At 38.9% G+C, this 20,260-nt stretch overlaps 1 protein-coding gene across 2 annotated transcripts in view; it reads left to right on the forward strand.

Moving 5' to 3' along the window:
- Positions 1-1,000: 1,000 nt before the first annotated feature.
- Positions 1,001-20,260, forward strand: part of Rsbn1 (round spermatid basic protein 1) — a 56,591-nt gene continuing 37,331 nt past the window's right edge. For both annotated transcript variants that reach the window (XM_041638033.1, XM_041638034.1), the window contains exons 1-2: positions 1,001-1,703; positions 14,819-15,492. In XM_041638033.1, the coding sequence (XP_041493967.1) occupies positions 1,001-1,703; positions 14,819-15,492 (1,377 nt within the window). The remainder of the gene's footprint in view (positions 1,704-14,818; positions 15,493-20,260) is intronic.

Genomic DNA, 20,260 nt, shown 5'->3' on the forward strand with positions numbered 1-20,260 from the left:
AATACTTTTCGTTAGGAAACTGAATGCTAGGACTAACTGAAAGGTATTGTTACTTGCTCATTGCAGTACAACGCATACCCAGTAGGTGTTTAAGAACGCTATTTTAAGCTATAACTTTTATTGCAGAAGTTCACTCTGCCTAAGTTACTTCTCTGGGAACTAGTGTTAAACCATAGTGCTTCTTACATGCTTAGTATATCATGGTAGCCAATTATCAAATCAAATTTCTGAGGAAACACTATTTCCTGACGAATAGGGACGATTTTTTTAAGTGTTGTCAGCTTGACAAAGCTTTTCCACATTTGCAAATTTGTACTTATGGCTTGAAAAAAAAATTAAACGATTTCTATCGAGAACTTTTCGTTAAGTATAGTTGTATGTTCAACATAAATGCTGGATTCTACCTTTTCAAGCACATAGGGAAATCTGACTCTGGCAAGGTGGGGGCTGCGCTCAGGGCACTCCTAGCACCTGCCTTAAGCCTGCAGCTGTAACCACAGCAATGCCACTGAAAACGCTCCTATTTTTCCCCCTGAATAGCAACCCCGCTATACTTTACAACAAAATCGTCATTTTACACGTTCCGAAATTATTCTTCTCGTCGTTTGTCAAGGGTAAAAGCTGGAGATGCTTTTACCTCACAAAGGCTAGAAGAGAAATACGAAATTGAAAAGTCACTATGGAGACCACCTACTCCGGGCAAGATGAAGAAGGAACACTGCAAGAGGACCGCCTGAACACACCGCCAGACCCTGAAAGCTATTAACATTGTTTGGGCCGTTAGGGCGGTTGGCGGTAACTCGCCGGCCGGCGGCAGTTGCGTCGCACCCCGAAGCGTGCCTGGGCGCACGCTCCTTCTCTGCTCCTCCACTCAGAGAGCCGGGCACACGGCGGGCGGTGGAACTACAACTCCCGCCAGGCCTTGCGCGTCCAGGGCGTTTTACAATAGAAGCTCGGTTGGCGAGGTCTGCAGAGAGGTGCCGGAACTGTCGTTTCCGGCATGTTCAGCTCTACGAGAAGGACGGAGCGGTGGAGGGCGGAGGAGAGACTCCAATGCCCAGCGGGCCCTGCGCCGGCGACGCTTGCGCGAATCGCGGACGGGGGGGCGGTCGGGACATTTAAATGTGTGTTTGTGGGTGAAATGGCTGCGCAGGTCGGAGCGGTTCGCGTAGTACGGGCGGTGGCGGCGCAGGAGGAGCTGGACAAAGAAGGGAAGGAGAAACCCCATGTTGGGGTCTCCCCGCGGGGAGTGAAGCGGCAACGACGGGCGAGCAGCGGGGGTTCTCAGGAGAAGCGGGGGCGGCCGAGCCAGGACCCCCCTCTCGCTCCCCCTCATCGGCGGCGTCGCAGCCGCCAACATCCCGGGCCGCTGCCTCCAACGAATGCCGCCCCAACCGTCCCGGGCCCTGTTGAACCTCTGCTCCTGCCGCCTCCGCCGCCACCGTCGCTGGCGCCCGCCGGGCCCGCTATCGCTGCCCCGCTGCCGGCCCCGGGCACCTCGGCCCTCTTCACCTTCTCGCCCCTGACGGTGAGCGCGGCCGGGCCCAAGCATAAGGGCCACAAGGAGCGGCACAAGCACCATCACCACCGCAGCTCCGATGGTGACCCTGGCGCCTGCGTTCCGGGCGATCTCAAGCACAAGGACAAGCAGGAAAACGGCGAGAGGAGCGGAGGGGTGCCTCTGATCAAGGCCCCCAAGAGAGGTGAGAGCAGGCGAAGCGCCTGGGGTCGGGCTCTAGATCTTGGTGCCCGTATCCCGCCCCTTTAGGACTGAAAGACGCCGCTCTACTCCCCTGAGCCCACTGGAGTGGACTCCGGATTGCAGACGGTTGCCACAGTTTGACCTACTTGAGGCTTCTCTGTGAGGCCAAGCTGTCAGTTTCCATCCCCGTTTGCAGTCCCCCGGAGCCTTTGCAACGTTTATTTTCAAATTCGGCAGGGTTTCCGCGCCGCGCGGTGCTTGGCATCGGATTAGTAGGTGGGGTACTAAAACCAGCCTTACTGAAGTAAACGCTTGTCACTGATAGTCTCTTCTTGTTTTCGTTCTTTGAAATCTTTAGTTTTTCTCATGCCCGGCACCAAAATCTTCACAGGTTTGATTCTGGGCTCTTGAGTTTGAATTTTCAAAGAGGTTACACAACTCTTAGCTTCAGCGAGGTTAAAAAAAAATCACTTATGGTATTTCTTTTTCAGCTGGACGAGGTAAAAATAGCTTAAAAAATTAATATTAGCCTTTTTTAGTTCTTAGTATGGCATAGGATTGGTCCGAGGCAGGTTTTTATCGCCCTCTGAATCTTAGGAAGTAGACCCACCATTTCTCTGCAGAGAAGGAAGCGTGCAGTAGGATGTAGATTCTAGTTCTGTTTCATTCTGCCCGAGCACTGTTTGAGAATCTCTGCAATTTCAGCAGTCCTTAAAGGTATTTCACATAGAAGACACAGGACTAAGTGTGGTTTTGAGAGAAATTAGGTTAGCCAAAATTGGTGTCTACTAGTGCCAGATCCTTGTAGCATCTGTTTATATTCTTCGTGGAAGAAATGAAGTGTACTTTTGGTCATGTCGGATTTATACTTGTATATGATATTTATAACTTCTAATATTCGTAATCTTAGTAATACTAGCACCTTAATATGTGTTTGAGTACTGGGACCCCTTCAGTTACTACATGTTAGTGAACTAGTCTTTAAACCTGAAATTTTGAGTATCTTGCATTTTTTTCCCCATATATTTGGTCTTAGTGCTAACCAGTTTGTGTGTGTGTGTGTGTGTGTGTGTGTATGTGTGTGCGTTTAGGTGTAAATAATAAGTTTTCATTGGACAGAACAGCATCTTTTTCCTTCGGTGGTGTCCAGATATTCTCAGGAAGTAGAGCTGTGGCAGGCTGACCGGTGTGCCAGTTTCCAATCTACAACTATTTTGCATATTAGAGTAGCTTATTTTTTTGCCCTCATTCCCCCCACTCCATGGCGTGTGTCCAGACACAGCTACAGGGAATTTTGAATAATCATTTCTTTTAAATTTGTGTTGCAGGAGAGAACACCAGGGCCCAAAATAAAGAAGAGACTTCACCTACATGGTCTCATTACTAAAGATGAAATTTAAATTAAAAAAACAATCATAGAGCCCAGGCTCCTAAATGTTAGTTCAAGCTTCATCTCTGGTCTGGCCAGCTTTGCGTTCCCTTGCTTCCTTTTCTTGCTTACCTTTTCCTTGTGCTTTGAGATTCTCGTTCTGGTGGCAGTTAGGCTGACTAGAAAGTATCAGTCTCTCTTTATGGGGGAAGGTGGTGCTGACATGTGTAGTAATTCACAGTGTGCCTCTCTGAAGACTGGACAGGCCCTGTGTTCTTTTACAATCAGACAAAACAAGTCTCTAATACTGCTGGGTAGACTTTCCTCAGATGATGTAACTGTTCTATATCTGTGCTGTCCAATATGGTAGCCATATGTGGCACTTCAGCAGATTTGTGATGTAGCTGTGTGACTGAAAATCTGAAATTTTATTCTAATTTATAACTTGTTGTGTACATGGCTACTATGTTGGACTGCACAGCTTTTTGTCAATTCATGAAGAAAAGAAATGGGTTAAAATCAGTCCATTTGAACATTATTCATTTTGATTTGGATGTAATTGAATTGCATACCCAAACTCTATATATTCTGGAGGAAGCAGGGCCCTCTGGTCAGATGTGCTGGAGTGGTCTCAGTATCTGAAACGCACTGGCACTTTAAGAGCTCTGAGCTCGTGCTGAGAAGAAATTGGCTGAACATTGTTTATTACAAGCCTCTGGACCAATACTTGTAAATATCAGTATGTTTAGTTTTGGTACCCTCAGCTTCAGAAGGGATGACTTTGGAAGTAAATTTTGGTTCTAGTATTTACTGTGTGATTAGGATCGAATTAATCTTCTCTTTAACCCTAGTGTTCCTGTTTGTAAAATGGGGTTGGGTAGTCCATTTATATGGTTGTTACAGGGATGAAGAAGGGGCAGTGTATGGAAAGCACTTAAAATAGGGCTTGGCTCATGGAAGGCAGTTAAAGCTGGCTTTTATTTTTACGACTTGGTCATGTAAACAGCTCTAATAAAGTAGATTGTTGTTTACAGAGAAATCTCATCCTTTTGTGTATGCTAAGATGTTTAGGAATTGTCTAGTTACTTTGAAATAATTATAAATTGCAAAAAATACCATAGAGAAGTCCATTTCCTTTTCCAGCTTACTTCAGTGGTTGAGTCTTACATAACTATTGTATAATACTAACACCAGGAAATTGACATTGGCACAATGTATCATTTTATCATATGTAGATTAGTGTAACCACCACTGAAAACAAGGCACAAAACTCTTCAGAAAAAGCTCTCATAAACGTTCCTTTTGCAGCATTAGGCAGTGTCTCCTTACCTTCTCTACTGTTTCTACCAGTAAGAATCGCTAGTCTGTTCTCTATCTTTGTAATGTTGTCAATAGACAATATGATGTACTTGGGGTCTTTTGAAGCTAGCCTGTAAACTCAGCATGAGAACATCCATGTGTCCATGGCTCTCACTTTTTCCATCCTGGATAGTATTCTCAGCAAGGGTATACAATGATTTCTTGGATTTAAGGGCATTTGGTGTCTAGTTTGGCACTACTAGAAATAGAGCTTCCCTTTCAGAGGTTTTTTTTTTTCCCATTCAGAAGCAAATTTTTATTTCTTTGAGGAATGTTTTTATTAGGTCATGTGGTTAAGTATATATTTAGGGGTTGTTTGTTTATTTATTTATTTTTTTTTGGTTATTTTTTTTTATCAGGTTGCCATACAGTTTTTTTTTATGCCATGTTTTTTTTTTTTTTTCCAAAAGGGAGCATTCTCTAGATAAACAATCACTGGAACACCTGTAATTGAAAGCTTATTGTTCTTGCATTGAATTTCTCTTGCGCCTTTGTGAAATCACTTGTGCAGATGATGTCTTGGTTTGCTTTCTGTTTCTATGATAAACATCATGACTGTAACAACATAGGAAGGAAAGAGTTTACTTCACAGGTCGTCATAGTCCATCATGAAAGGAAGTCAGGAACCAGGATGCAGGAACTGAAGCAAAACCCACGAAGGAATGCTGCTAGCTTGCTCTATTTGTTTTCTTCTATCATGCAGGATCACCTGCCCAGGTTTGGTACTCTCCAGGCCATCTCACATCAATCATTAATCAAAAAGATGTCCCACAGACTTTCAGTCTGATTTTCTCAATTGAGGTTCCCGCTCCCCATGTGGCTCTAGTGTATGCCAGATTGACAAAGCTAACCAGCACAACTGAAAGTTTCAGGCCAGCATGGGTTACAGAGCAAGTTCCCAGCCAGCTATGTTGGTAGAGAGCTTGCCTAACTTACAAAGCCCTGGGTTCAGTCCCCAGCACTGCCCCAAACTGGGTGTGGTAGCACTGGTTGTAATTCCAGCACCTAAAAGGTGGAGGTAGGAGGATCAGAGGTTTAGGGTCATTCTTTCCCACATGTGAAGTTGAAGCTGGCCTGGACCCTGAGACATTGTCTCAGAACAAAACAAAAATCAGTTCTTCTGCCTCTTATTTTACAAGTTACTAAGATTGGTTTTCATGTTTCAGATTATGGGAAAAACCTAACACATGAAAAGCATGTGGGATGTAAATTCTATGTCCACAGATAAAGTTTTATTGGAATGCAACTGTCTATACCAGTTTTTCATTATAGTAACAGAGTAGGAGTAATTGAGGCAGAGACCATATGCCCACAAAGCCTGCTGTGTTCTTTTCAGACTTGAGACATGGAACATGACTAAGAGACCTGTTCCTGCACATCAGCCCAACAGTACTCAGTCCAAATTCACGGATAGGCTAATTTCAGATATTACCACTTCAGACACCTGGCATGACTCATAAATAGTTAGAAGAAAAACTTGGCATGTGAGTGGGACGTAAAATGATTTTCAGAGGTGAAGTAACATGCTTGAAATTTTCTAATGGTGGAACTGAACACTGGGCTCCTAAGAAAAAACACCTCAGGGTCCACTTCACTCTTTCTGTTCTGTTCACTGGCTAATGCTTTATAAAGAAATATTAAAAGATTTGCTCTGTCTTGTAAGCAGTATGCTTCAGACTGACTACCTAAATAGCTCCCTGTATCCTTTTTTATCCTTTTTACCTGATCTTAATTTTTCTCTCTCATTTGTTATTGTTCATAGAAGCATAGACCAAAGATATTCCATCAAAATTAATAGTTTCTTTTTAATTGTTCTTGGTTAATAAGTATGATCTTAATTTATCATTATCATCAAGCCCCAGACTTGCTCTTCTATGAGTCTTCATAGTCAGCTTTTCTGTTTTCCAGTTTTGACCCCCTTCAGTGCTATCATGTGGAAGTCTTCTGTGCTACCCAAAAGATACTGGGTGTGATGTCACATTTCTGTGATCCCAGCATTGGGAGACTGACTAAGCATTGCTAGTTGTAACAGGACCCTGTCTCAGAAAATAGAACGATATTGATAGAAATATGTGATTTGTTTTTGTAGTAGAAATGTAGAATTATTGGGATTGTATTGAGTGTGTGTGTATATATATACACACACATACACACACATGAATGTGTATATACACACATACATACACACACATGAATATATATATACACACATACACACACGTATATATATACACACATACATACACACATGTATATATACACACATACACACATGTATATATACACACATACACACACATGAATGTGTATATACACACATACACACACATGAATACATACACATACATACACACATGTATATATACACATACATACACACATGAATATATACACACATACATACACACATGAATATATACACACATACATATACACATGTATATATACACACATACATACACACATGTATAAATACACACATACACACATATGAATGTGTATATACACACATACATACACACACATGAATATATACACACACATACATTTACACATGTATATATACACACATACATACGCACGTGCGCTTGCACACACATACACACAGTCTCAGTTGTCAGAAACTTCAGGAAATGCTTTTTCCTATCCACCAGAGAGGAAAATATTCTTTTCAGTAAGGCATGAAAACTTCTGTATAGCATAATAATGCCGTCTTTGTGATCATGAGTTGTAAAGGCATTATATGTAGTGAATACAGTAATATTTTTCTATATTGGGACCTCATATAGGCTAGCATCTAAAGTCCATTAATTGTAATTAATGGATAATAACTGGATAATCTTAGATAATAATCTGCCAGAGTGTTTAGGGAGAGGTGGATAGGAGAGGTGGAAAGGAAGAAAGTATACTGTATTGTAGCGAAAGACTGAATTTTGAAGTTAGGTGGATCTGAAATTTGACTGTCAGCAAATTTATAACCTAATAAAAGTTACATCTTGTTTCAGATTCTGCTTTAATCTTTGAAAAAGAATTTCTGTGTCTACTGGACTGAATTTTTGGATTAAAATGAGATAATGAATAAGGTTCTAATAGATATTTTTAGTGAGTCATCTATTTTTCCCTCAGACTTTCTCCACTTTTGTGTTTCATTTGTGGTATACTGTCTCATACTCTGGGCCAATAATTTCTAGATTTAATCTGATATCCCAGAGTTCTTGACAAGTATTTAAAGGAATGTTATTCAACCCTCATGATGCAGACTTATGTGTCAGATTCATTCTCTTTAACCCTTGCAATGACATCTAACATGAGTGTTAATACTGTTTTAAGGCAAGAAAACAAAGGTTTGGGGGTTTCTGGGTTTTTCCAGAGACTAATAAGCATCAGAGCTGAGATAGGCATCTCAGTCTTTACTGTGAAGCATCCTGATGGGCATTTTTGATTTGTTTGTTTTTGTTGTGCTATAGCCCAAGCTAGCTTTGACCCCACAACTCTCCTACCTTACTGTGGGTTCTGGATTACAAGGCACATAAATATCCAGCTTCAGCTTGTTCTGTATGTGTTTGCGTGTTCAGGGTCTTACTGGTATGGTACGCGTGTGGAGGCCAGAGTTCTGTCTCAGGAGTCACTCTTCATGGAACTTGCCCTTTGTTTTAAGACAGTCTCTCCCAGGGCCTTGGCTCATCTGTTAGATGGACTGGCCAGTGAGCTCCAGGGATTCTCCCCAGTGTTGGGGTTCCAACCACTTTACTATGGTTGGCTTTTTGAGGTGCTTGTCGGGGATTGAACTCAGGTCCTCATACATGTGTACAAGTCCTTCACCAGTAGAGCTATTGCTTGCTCTTAAATGGCACTCTCTGCCTTTATATTTCCACCATTTTGGGGTGAAACTAGTAATTAACATTTATTATTTGTTTTAGTCTAATATGACAAGTATTTTACGTGCATTTTTATAGGAAAATACTCTGTCCCCCTTCCTCCGTTTGTTTCATTAGTGAGAAACAGAGATATTAGTTTGCAAAAGGTGAGGCCACCTCATTGTGGCAGTGCAAAAACAGCTACTCAGGAAGACCATTTGGCAGTGTTTTACAAAGTTGAACGTACTCTATGTGATGTGACAGTTCACATACTATTTTTTTCTTTTTCTTTTTTTCAAGACAGGGTTTCTCTTTAGCTTTAGAGCCTGGCCTGGAACTAGCTCTTGTAGATCAGGTCGGCCTCAAACTCAGAGATCCACCAGCCTCTGCTTCCTGAGTGCTGGGATTAAAGGTGTGTGCCACCACTGCTCGGCTTCACATACTATTTGGTATTTACCCAAAGGATTTGGAAACTTATACTTACATAGAAATTTGTAGTAACTTTATTCATAATTGCCAAAAAATATGAAACAGCTCAGATGTTCTTCAGTAGATCAATAGACAAACTGTGATGCAGCCACAGTGGAATAGTATGCAGCTCTAAAACCAAACTGAGCATCCACAGTGGAATAGTATGCAGCTCTAAAACCAAACTGAGCATCCACAGTGGAATAGTATGCAGCTCTAAAACCAAACTGAGTTCTAAAAAGTGCATTAATACTGCAGGAATATTAGGACCCCAGTCTAAGAGGGTTAATTACATAGTGGGCAATTCCAGTTATTTAACACTGAAAAAGACAAACCCATGGAGACAATAAAAAACTGGTCAGTGGCTGCTGATAATTAAGATGGAGGGACTTGTGAATAGTCAGATCACAGGATTTTTAGGGCCATTAAACTGCCCCGTATAATATTGCAATGGTGGGCCGTGTCATTTGCTTTTGTTCAACCAAGAATGTTCAGTACCAAGAGTGAATCATAGTTTTGACTGTGAGTTCTGGGTGAAGATGTGTCAGTGTGTTCAGTGGTAGCAAGTGTGTGGCTCTGGTGGGCCTGTTAGTAGGGGTCTATGGGAAATCTGTACAGTTTGGTCACTTTTGTTAAGAACTTAAAAATGAAACAAAAAACATCCAGCCAACCAACCAACCAAACAAACAAACAAAACCCACCAAAAAAACAAAACCAAACACCAAACATGATGTTTTGAGCTGAATGTGTTCGTGTAACTGTAATGGTAGCATCCAGCAGGCTAAGGCAAGAGGATCAGGAATTCAAGGCCAGCCTGAGCCATGTGATAGTTTCAAGACCAGTTTAGGGTAAATAGTGAGACCCTCTTTCAAACAAAACTTACTTCTCCAGTGAAAAACAGTGCAGTTTTAGAAAGTGGCAGAGCAAAGTTTCTACCTATCTAGGTGTTATTTAGCATACGAGGGTGTGTGTCCAGTGTTGAAAACAGTGACTCCAAAAAACTGGGCTTCAGAAGGAGCCACTTTTTGGTTTCCTATTTAAATCAGGTGTTGTTTTTTTTTTTAAATTTATTTATTTATTTAAAGATTTCTGTCTCTTCCCCGCCACCGCCTCCCATTTCCCTCCCCCTCCCCCAATCAAGTCCCCCTCTTCAGCCCAAAGAGCAATCAGGGTTCCCTGCCCTGTGGGAAGTCCAAGGACCACCCACCTCCATCCAGGTCTAGTTTTTATATAAAATTGTAACTACTCTCAAGAGAAGCACAAAGAATTTATTCCCCCAGTATTTCTGGCATTTGGGAGACTAAGGCAAGACAACCTTCAATTTAAAACCAGCTACGTTGCAAGGTCCTATCTCCAAAACAAAAACTAAAAAAAAAAAATAATAATTTTTAGAACACAATTTTAGTTCTTTTTTATGATTATGATATGAACAATTACTGTTTTTATGATAATTTATGATAAGATATGAACAATTGTTTGCTTATCTACCATGGTCGTTAGGAATTGAAGATACCATATTTCCTAAGGCATAGTTTTCAAGTATGTGTGCGCTTGTGTGTGTGTTTGTGTGCTTGCACAATGTGTATGTGTGCTTGCTGGTCCTGGGAACTGAACCCAGAACTTTGAATGCTAGACAAGTATTCTCCCAGTGAGCTATATCCTACCCCTTACTCTAATCTTTTTTTGCATTAGTGAAAACTAGTGTGATGTTAAAAGTAAACTAGGCTATTTGATGATAGATGGTGTTAACTAATTTGAGGACTTAAGTGATAATTTTATGTATTCTAAGTGTAGTAATGACCTTTTGAAAGGGAGCCAGCAACTTGTTCAGATCACTGTCCCTGTCTTTCTCTATAGTATGACATGCTTTCTGTATATTGAGTTTCAGTTTTATATGTAAAGCTTTCCTTAATATAGGTGAAGTGTAGTTTGGTTCTTTGCTGTTAAAAATTGATGTGAAGGCTAGAACATCTGCCTAGCTCTGCGAGGAAGGGTAGGTTTAATTGCTGTCATTGCAAAAACAAAACGGCACAAGAAGACAGGGAGAGAAGCCAACAATGAGGGACCAGCAAGACCCCTCACTGCGGAAAGGATATGGCAGCAGAAATCTGGTAATGAGTTGGAGCTCTAGAACACACATAGGTAGATGGAGACAACTTCATAGAGTTGTCCTCTGATCTCCACAGAAGCACCCATGCACATACATACAATAATAGTAACCAATAAAAGAAACCAACAATGGAACTGAAGACAGTAAGTTTTAGCTCTTACACTGTGGAGAATAATTCAGAAAGAGACTTCCTGAATACATTTTCTATGGGAAAACTAAACCACTGTACTAGAAATGGAAAGATCATGAAGCAAGCCTTTAGGCATTGACTCCCCCCCCCCCTTTTTTTCCTCTCTCTCTTTTGAAGACTTTTAAATGATGTTTTTTACTCAAAGCAAGGCAATTGGCATTTTTCTCCTACAGCAATAGTGGTCTATTTCATGTAATAACCAACAGCGAATGGATGCCTAGGCCATTCTCAGCTAGTTGTCATCACTGCAATTTAAGAATAAATTTTATTTCTTCATGTAAATTCATTAGCAAGTAGGAGATGAATGGTCTCAAATTTATCTACAAAGGAAGGCAGACTTTCTGTGTCTCAGCCTGAGAAAAAGAGTCTACATTTGAAAAGCAGGATTAGCTAGGGACAGATTGGAATTTGTGAGATTCCAATTAATTTAAGGTTCATTTAATTTTATTTTCTTTTTGAGGCTGTGTTACACTAACTGATTTTTTTTTTTTTAATAAAAGAGTTTTTGGCTAAAACCAAGAGACAAGAGACTTGGCCATGTAGAAATACCACTGATAAGCAAATAGTAATATAGAAAATGCCTAGTAGTCAAGGCACTTCCTTCAGTGGCGGATATAGGTCATAATTCAGTTTTTGTACACCTTCTGAAACTTAAACCTGATATTTTCAGAGATATTCTTGTCCCCTCACCCTCCCATGAAATTAATAGAGGATTTACTGGGGTAATTAGATGAGTATTTTTAAGTTGGTCTAACCTTTATATTGAATAACATTTTGTTCTTTGAGAAATTGCCTAAATTACTGATTTACTCTTAGGCAAAGTATTTAGTTTTATTGGTATAAAATATAAATATTTGAGTGTTTGAATTATGATCTAGTTGTATATGGTAAAAGATTGGTTATATTTTCAGTTTCCAGTACAAAAAATTTTATGTATGTTATATAGTTATATTGTAAGTTGTTTGTAAATGAGGAGACTTTTTATTGTCTTCTTCCCTCTCCCACCCTTCCCTTTCTTTGAGGCCATTTCTCATTCTGATTCTGTACTCCAGACTAGCTTAGAGGTTAGTCTCCCTCTGCCTCTTGAGTGCAGGAATCATAAGGGTGAACCACCATGTCTGTTTTTTGTTTGTTTTAAAAGCATGTTTCAAACACATTGTACATTGTTCATATTCTTTAAAAACTTTGACTTGCATTAAAATAGTTTTTTAGATTTCATAACTGTGGTAGTATATGGCCATTTGGAATTTTAAAAATGGTTTTATATAGTCTTTATATTAGTTAGTAATTATATATTATGCCAAGTAAGTTCATTATAACTGGGTATCTATATTTACTGAATTACTTATGTTGGAAATGCTTATGCTTGGTAGATAAATTCTATATAGTAAATGCTAGACTATATTTGAAGATTAGTTAGGAATATAGTCATTTAATCCCAAAGATTTGGTGGGGGCAGGTATATTTTCCAACTACTAAATAAAGGATGTCTTTCTATTTTGGGCTTGTCAATTTCGGCAAATTAAAACTTGAGTCAGTCTTTAAATTATAGCATTAATATGCAATATTACAAAAAATTAGGAAATACAGATAGGCAGAAAATATAGACATTTATAATCCTCCTACCATTGATAACTACCAATAATACCTTAGCATACATCCCTCCAGATATGTTTTGTGTTTTCTGTATACAGCACATACATAGATGAAGCAGATTTCGCTGACTTTAAATCTTTTGCGTCTCTTTAGAAAATCATGCTTAGGTCTTCAAATGCCCAGCTCTCTTATTATTTAGAACTCATTCTGAATTTCACCTCTCTAAAAGAGCTTCTCCAACATTTAGGCAGCTTTTAAACCTTCAACTACCTGGTAGTACTGTAGCTGCTTGATTTCCTCTAACTAGATTATAAGGTACAAGAGAGTAGAGAAGGTTGTGTCTGTACTGTAGCCCTAATGTCGAGAGTACCCAGCACATGGTATGTATGTTCTTAGTAAAGTCAGGTGAATGCATGTTTAGTTAAAAAACAATGGAATCAGAATAAGTGTAGGTTAAGTGCTCTGGAATAAAAGATAATATATACTCTAGACAGATTACCTGTGGTCTAGAAGAGAGGTGGAGATTAACTGTGTGGAATCTGGAGTGGGAAATGCTGTAGTGGCTGCAACTGCAGCCTTTCTGCTTTTGTTACCTACTCGCTTAGGTGGAGAAGTTACCAGTGCGGGCTTTCTAGAAGAGTGACAGTATGAGCATTTGGTGACATTATGTATGCCAGTCCCTCACGCCATAATTTATAATGGTTAAGAAATATTTGTACAAAAAAAAGAAATATTTGTACTATGTAACTACTAGAATTTAATCACTATAATTAGGCATTTTAGAGGATTCTACTCTTGTTGTTTTAAAAGATGCTATTTTTGTAGACTTCTAGTCATTTCTTTGACTTTGACTTGGAACTGTATTTTCTGGATCTGGAGTTTATAAATATTTTCAAAGCTTGTGCTACATGCCCACCAAATTGTCATTTGAGAAAATTTTACCTTTTTTTTTTTGATAAGGATTAAGTGTTTTTGGGTCTAAAGATTTTCTAGTTATCATTTATCTATAATCTTGGGTAAAACGGCTTACCCAAGATTATAAAATCTCTATACTTACTATAATACATTTATTGTATACTTATTATATACTTACCCAAGAAGTATACTCTTTACATACACTTCATTTTGCTCCTCTGTGAAACAGTATGGAGAATAACTTCACAGCTGGGATGTGGAAATAAAACGCTGTGAAGAGTGCTCTGTACAGACCTGGTGCAGAGTAAACCTGGTCACCATTTGCTGGGTTTTGCTCTGTGTTTTCTGCTGTGTGTGTTGCCTTTCTTTACTTTTTCCCATGAGAAGAAGAAAAGGGCTCTGTTTCAGTTCCTTTTTTGAAAGAGTCTTGCTATAGAGCCCAGACTGGCTTCCAATTCTTAATCTTTGTTAGCCCCCCAGATGTTTGAATTACAGGTGTGTGCTACCAAACCAGGCCCAAGTATATGTTTCTGAAGAAAACTGACGACAGCAGAAAAAGGGTGTGACAAAAATGTTGTAAGACAAAGGGAAAAAAAAGTTGGGAGTAACAAGAATACTTGTGGAGCATAGTAGGCAGGACCAGCGAGGTGGACAATAACATAAGCTTCAGTGAGAGCGTGGGTGGCAACCTGTCGTCAGTTTATATTTCCTATAGTTGAGTTGCCTTTATCCCTACCCTACCCCTGCAAGACAATATGTATTTTAAAAAGCCAGTTTGATAGGTAGAAAAATGTTTTATGGCTTAATTTGTCTTTGTTAATAGACTGACAGTAAGACAGGAACCAACAAAGTTCACTTTAGATTTTGAATAACTAAACAAATACTCCATATAGTGTAGTACATACTACTCCAGTGTTTTATCTTTATTACAAGTCGTGTGTGTGTGTGTGTGTGTGTGTGTGTGTGTGTGTGTTGCTGCAGAGGGAATCCATGGCCTCGCATTAATTGTTGCACACCACTTAACTGTAGTTCCAGCAGTACCTCACTATTAGTTTTTTTAGTACAGTCTTTGACCCAGAATATTACTGTATTTTAAGATCTTTGTCTCTTTTTTGTTTCTGATGATAAAAGATGTAATAACAAATTCTCAGAAATTAAGGAGAAGTTATTTAATTTTAGATCAAATACCTTAAGACACATGTATATTGACACTGGTCCTAGCAACTAACTTATTTTTAATTATTGTGGCCAGAAACAGCAGATGAAAATGGTAAAACCCAGAGAGCTGATGATTTTGTCTTGAAGAAAATAAAGAAGAAAAAGAAAAAGAAACACCGAGAAGACATGCGAGGAAGACGCCTTAAGATGTATAATAAGGAAGTACAAACCGTCTGTGCTGGCCTGACCCGCATCAGCAAGGAAATTCTCACCCAAGGACAGCTAAATAGCACTTCAGGAGTTAATAAGGAGTCCTTCAGATATCTGAAGGATGAACAGCTGTGCAGACTAAATTTGGGCATGCAAGAATATCGGGTGCCCCAGGGAGTACAGACACCTTTTACAACGCACCAAGAACACTCTATTCGCAGAAATTTCTTAAAAACAGGTACTAAATTTAGCAACTTTATTCATGAAGAGCACCAGTCCAATGGTGGTGCTCTTGTCCTTCATGCTTACATGGACGAACTCTCATTTTTGTCTCCAATGGAGATGGAGAGATTTTCTGAGGAGTTTCTTGCTTTGACATTCAGTGAGAATGAGAAAAACGCTGCCTACTATGCTTTAGCAATAGTGCATGGAGCGGCTGCTTATCTCCCAGACTTTTTGGACTACTTTGCTTTCAATTTTCCCAACACTCCAGTGAAAATGGAAATTTTGGGCAAGAAAGATATTGAAACAACCACCATTTCAAATTTTCACACTCAGGTAAGGTAAAATTATTGTTCAATTGGATAGTAAATATAGTGTCTCAACAGTATTAACCTTATTGTGTTGCATAGCACACACCTGCACACATTATAAAAATTCCTGGTAATAAAAGTACTTCAGACCGCCTGTTCTTTAAATTGTAATTCCTAATTGCTGAGATCTTTGGTGTAGGACTTGCTACTTGCTTGAAGAAATGCTTTATACATCATTGTGAGTTTATGGAAATTGGCTTGAAAATGAATCCAGACTTCATATTCAGGTAATACTACTGTAGACTATCTATAATTTAGTGTGATAGCCTCACGATAACATTAGTTAAGACTCTGATACCAGGATAGAACACTTAAGGGTATTGGCTTATTTATTTACCAGGTTTTGCTTACATTCTTTTAGTAACTTGTTGGCAGTCTGTCCTAGAAATACACCCCAAGTGTGTGACTTGGGAATGTCACTGGAGAGACCGCCATTGCCTCTGCTCCTTCTGCTTGGACACTGTTGTAGATAAAGGGTATTCTGAAGCCTTGCTTGGGCAGTTAGGCTTAAGTCAGCAGGGAACTGTTCCTTTCTAATATGTTTTTAGCCAAGTGTTCCTTTCAGTGGGATTATTGTAGAGATAAAAAAAGAACAATAATGAGTCTGAAGGTTTTTAAAAATTTTTGGTTTGCTTGCTTTTCTCAGAAAGATTGTGAATGTGAACGGGCAGTACTAAGCTATTCTGTAGACGCTGTGATTCAGGTGTCACTTTTTAAAGATTGTATAGTCTGCTCTTTCAGGTTTTATAGTGATTTACTGCCATTCTTTTCCCTTAAATTTTTTTTGAGGTAAATAAAGTTACATAATCCGACTCTCAGCTGCTTATATTATAGTGAATTCAAGTCACTTAGACTTGCCTGAACCTTCCTCTAACTTGAATTTTTTAGTGAGTCTTACCATCCTTGCCTCCAACGAGGGGAGTATCCAATTTAGGTGTATGGACTTCAGACTTTTTCTAATTGAAGTTCTCTCTGCAGTAGAGAGAGCAGGAGCAGCTAATCTGGAGAGTTCGCAAGATGAGTCTGCCCAAGATGTTGGAACTGGATGTGCAGTAAAGGGCTTCGTCTTGGATTTTGGCCTTGTTACCACAATCAGGTACCAAAGTACAGACTTTTGTAGTAGATTTTCCTTTCTTTTTCTTTTTTAAAGGAGTTTTGTCCTTTGAAAGTTAAAGAATCCTACTTTTATAAATACTGCAGAAGAGAAAAGAAACAGCTCTAATCTAGTTGTAGTTAACAAAGGTGCTGCTGAGAGCGGATTTTACATGTTCCATCACTTTTTTTAGATTAGAGAAATAAATTTTCATTCTGACAGACCAGCAAGCATATCTGAAAAAGAAGTCAGAAATTTGTGGGGGGAGATAATGGTTTTGGAAAGGTGACTTTTCAACGTTCATATTAGTCTATAGTTGAGTTTGTATGTCAACAGACTAATTAAAGACATCTCAAGATAATATTCCCTGCTGATTTTTGTCCTCCAGTTAATTTTTTAAATGGAGCTGATATTTAAATGACTGTACCAACAACTTACCATGAGATTCACTTTGTGGTTTATAAAATAAGTACTCTTAAAGGATATGTTAGATTATTATGGAATTAGATATTGCTACTTTAGACACACAAGAGAACTAAAGGTTGTGGGTCTTGTTGCGCTTGGTCTTCAGGAACTTAAGTTTCGTATAGCCCATGAAACTTGAAGTTTGCATTTGTAAATGTTTGATGGATGTGGAAAAGTAGGCTAACATGTTAGTTCACATTTGTTCACGGCATGTAGAAATGTTTTCACATTCATATCTGAGCATTTGCAACAACCAGGAGGTAGGTAAGCGATCAATCTCTGCTGTCCATTGAAGAAACTGTTCATTTGTTAACAAAGTCATAAATTTAGAAAGTAGAAGAGTTGGGATTGAAATCAAGGCTGTCTGACTCCTTCTATAACTACTGGAGAAGAGATTGTGGTTGTGAAGTTAAAATTGTGTCTCATCTTAAAAAATATTAAAAGCTTTGCTTTTAATAAATATGCTTATTTTCAATATTCAATAAATATGCTTATATTATGGGAATTAATTGAACATTTGGGATATTTTGGAAATCTCTGTTTTATAGTCTTAGGAACTTCTGTTAAACGTTAAATAAAGTCAAATAAAAATTGTTTTTTTGTTTGTTTTTGTTTTTGTTTGTGTATGTTTACTGTTTAATCATGTAGCCATAATAATTGTCTATGACTGTATTTCAAGATACTCTCTTCTTCTTTTTTTTCCTTCTTCTTTCTCCTCCTCCTTCCTCCTCTTTCACTTATTTTTATTTTATGTGCATTGGTGTTTTGCCTGCATGCATGTCTGTGTGAGGGTGTCAGGTCCCCTCGAAGTAGAGTTACAGGCAATTGTGAGCTGGCATTTGGGTGCTGGGAATTGAACCCAGATCCTCTGGAAGAACAGTCAGTGCACTTTAATCATTGAGCCATCACTCCAGTCCCTGAACACTCTATTCTTAAAGGATTAGCTGATAAGTTTAACCTAGTAGGGAGATGAGTAAAATAGCAATTATAAAACAGTTTAAGAAGAATAGAGGTGTGCACAGGGAAAATCCTGTTGTTCAGAGAGCAGAGTTTGTGGTGATTTTAGAAGGTATTTTAAGACACGTTATGCTTAAGGAGGTTCTTAAAAACAGATCAATACTTAACTTTGTGTACTCACTGTTAATCAAAAGGAATTTTAGCCTGTGCAAAATACAGTCTTGAGAATGTGCCACATCCAGGGAACTGCGAATAGCTTGATAAGCAAAAGGGCGCTCTCATTGTTAAGGATGGTAAGAGTGAGGAAAGGGAGAGAAAAGAAGACTAAGGGGTGGTTAAAAGTGTGAAGCTTTATATGATATACTAAAATATTTTTCTAAAGATAATGGGGATTATTAATGACTTTTAATAGGGGGAGTACAACAAATTATAAAGATTAAAGGGTAAGGTCAAGAAAACTGATAAGGTTATTATAGTAACTAGAGAGAAAAGTTCTATGTCCAAACTGATGTCTTTTGGAGAAAACAATGAGATTTGAGAAATTATTCAATGGATGTTAACTAGATTTAATGGAATAGGGTTAGTTTGAAGATGTGGCTTAGAGAACTAGGAAGATGATGGTGATAAGGAAAGTTAATACAGGGTTGAGAAAGATTGGTGTCTGGTGAGGGTTTGGGGGTGTGTGTAACCATTTCTGTCCAGCCATTCAGTTACCAAATAATGACATAAAGATTTCTTATTAATTATGAAAGCTTGACCTATAGCTTAGGCTTGTTCTAGCCTAGATTTATAACTTAAATAAACCCATTTATATAATGTATGTTTTATTACATGGTATTATCTCTCTTCCATCTTGTACCTCCTGTTTCCTTTTCATGTCTCTTGTCACCTCCCCCTTTCCTCTTCCCAGAGTTCTCTCTTTCCCTGGAAGTCCTGGCTAACCTCTTCCTGTCTAGCTATTGGTCATTCTGCTCCTTATTAATCAGAAGGTGCCTTGGCAGACACGTCTTCACAGTGTGAACAAATATTCTGCAACAGGGGTGCTGTGGTATTTAAGAGATCTTTTGATGTATTTTTTACCTCTACTCCATCTTTAATACTAGAGATTGAAACCAGGATTTTGTGTATGCTGGGCAGGTGCTCTTCTATGGAGTCTGTAGGGCCCAACTGTTAAGAGATATTTTGAACTGGAGATGTACATTTAGGCTTATATTTATAAAGATTTAGTAGCTGGATATGTGGGTCTAAGGTTAGGAAATGCAGGTTTTGGATTAATAAACATGTAGGCAAAGCAGAGATGGTAGCAGAATGGGAGGTGAAGTTAAAGGCGCAATATACCTTCATGTAAGTGTGAGAATTTGGGAAGAGACCAAAAAAAGGAAGGCAGACTAGGATATGTTTCCTAGATTTTATCTATATGGAGTAATTAAAAAACTATAACATAGCCTACAGGTGAGATGGCTCAGTGGTTAAAAATACTTGCTATGCAATCATGAGGCCTGGATTTGGATTCTAATGCCCATTTAACTAGCTGTGGGTCTTGGACACATTTGTAACTCCAGCTCAGATATCCTCTTTGCACATGTGGAGGCATACACATCACACATGTGCATGTACACTTACAGACACAAAATAAATCTTTAAAAAATGATACAGCATATGATGGATCAAATAAGATAAAGATGGAAAAGTGTTTGGTTCACAAGTTAGGAATTTAATTGAAAATATTTCAAGACCAGTACTTTGCAAAACACTGTGGTGGTGGTGAATTTTAAGAATTGTAAATTATAGCTTTTCTTTAGAACCTTGCTATCAAAATGTGCTTGAGTGTTTTTGGCATCACCACAAATGTATGCTCTTGATTTTACTGAGATTTTCCAAATCAGAGTCTGCCTGTGTGCAGATTCCTTGATGATTCCTGTGCACATGAGGGCTCACTAAGCACTGCTTTAAAATGTTGTTTTCTAGCTGGAGGAGGTTACACATAAACAGCACATTCCAGGAAGGATTTACCTAATAAATGGTAAGGATGGTAGTTTAAACAGAGATGGACAATAAATGGCTACAATAAGTAGTCTAAAGATACCTGAAGGTGGTTTGTGAAGTACCTCATTCCAGATTGCCACAATCACAGAGTTCTTAACAATCAGTTAGCCTTGGGGTGGAGAGATGGCTCAGTGGTTAAGAGCACCGCCTGCTCTTCCAAAGATTCTGAATT

This window comes from Microtus oregoni, unplaced genomic scaffold, assembly GCF_018167655.1.
Source record: "Microtus oregoni isolate MIOR12 unplaced genomic scaffold, Mior012 000054F_ref0000373, whole genome shotgun sequence".
Classification (NCBI taxonomy): Eukaryota; Metazoa; Chordata; class Mammalia; order Rodentia; family Cricetidae; genus Microtus; species Microtus oregoni.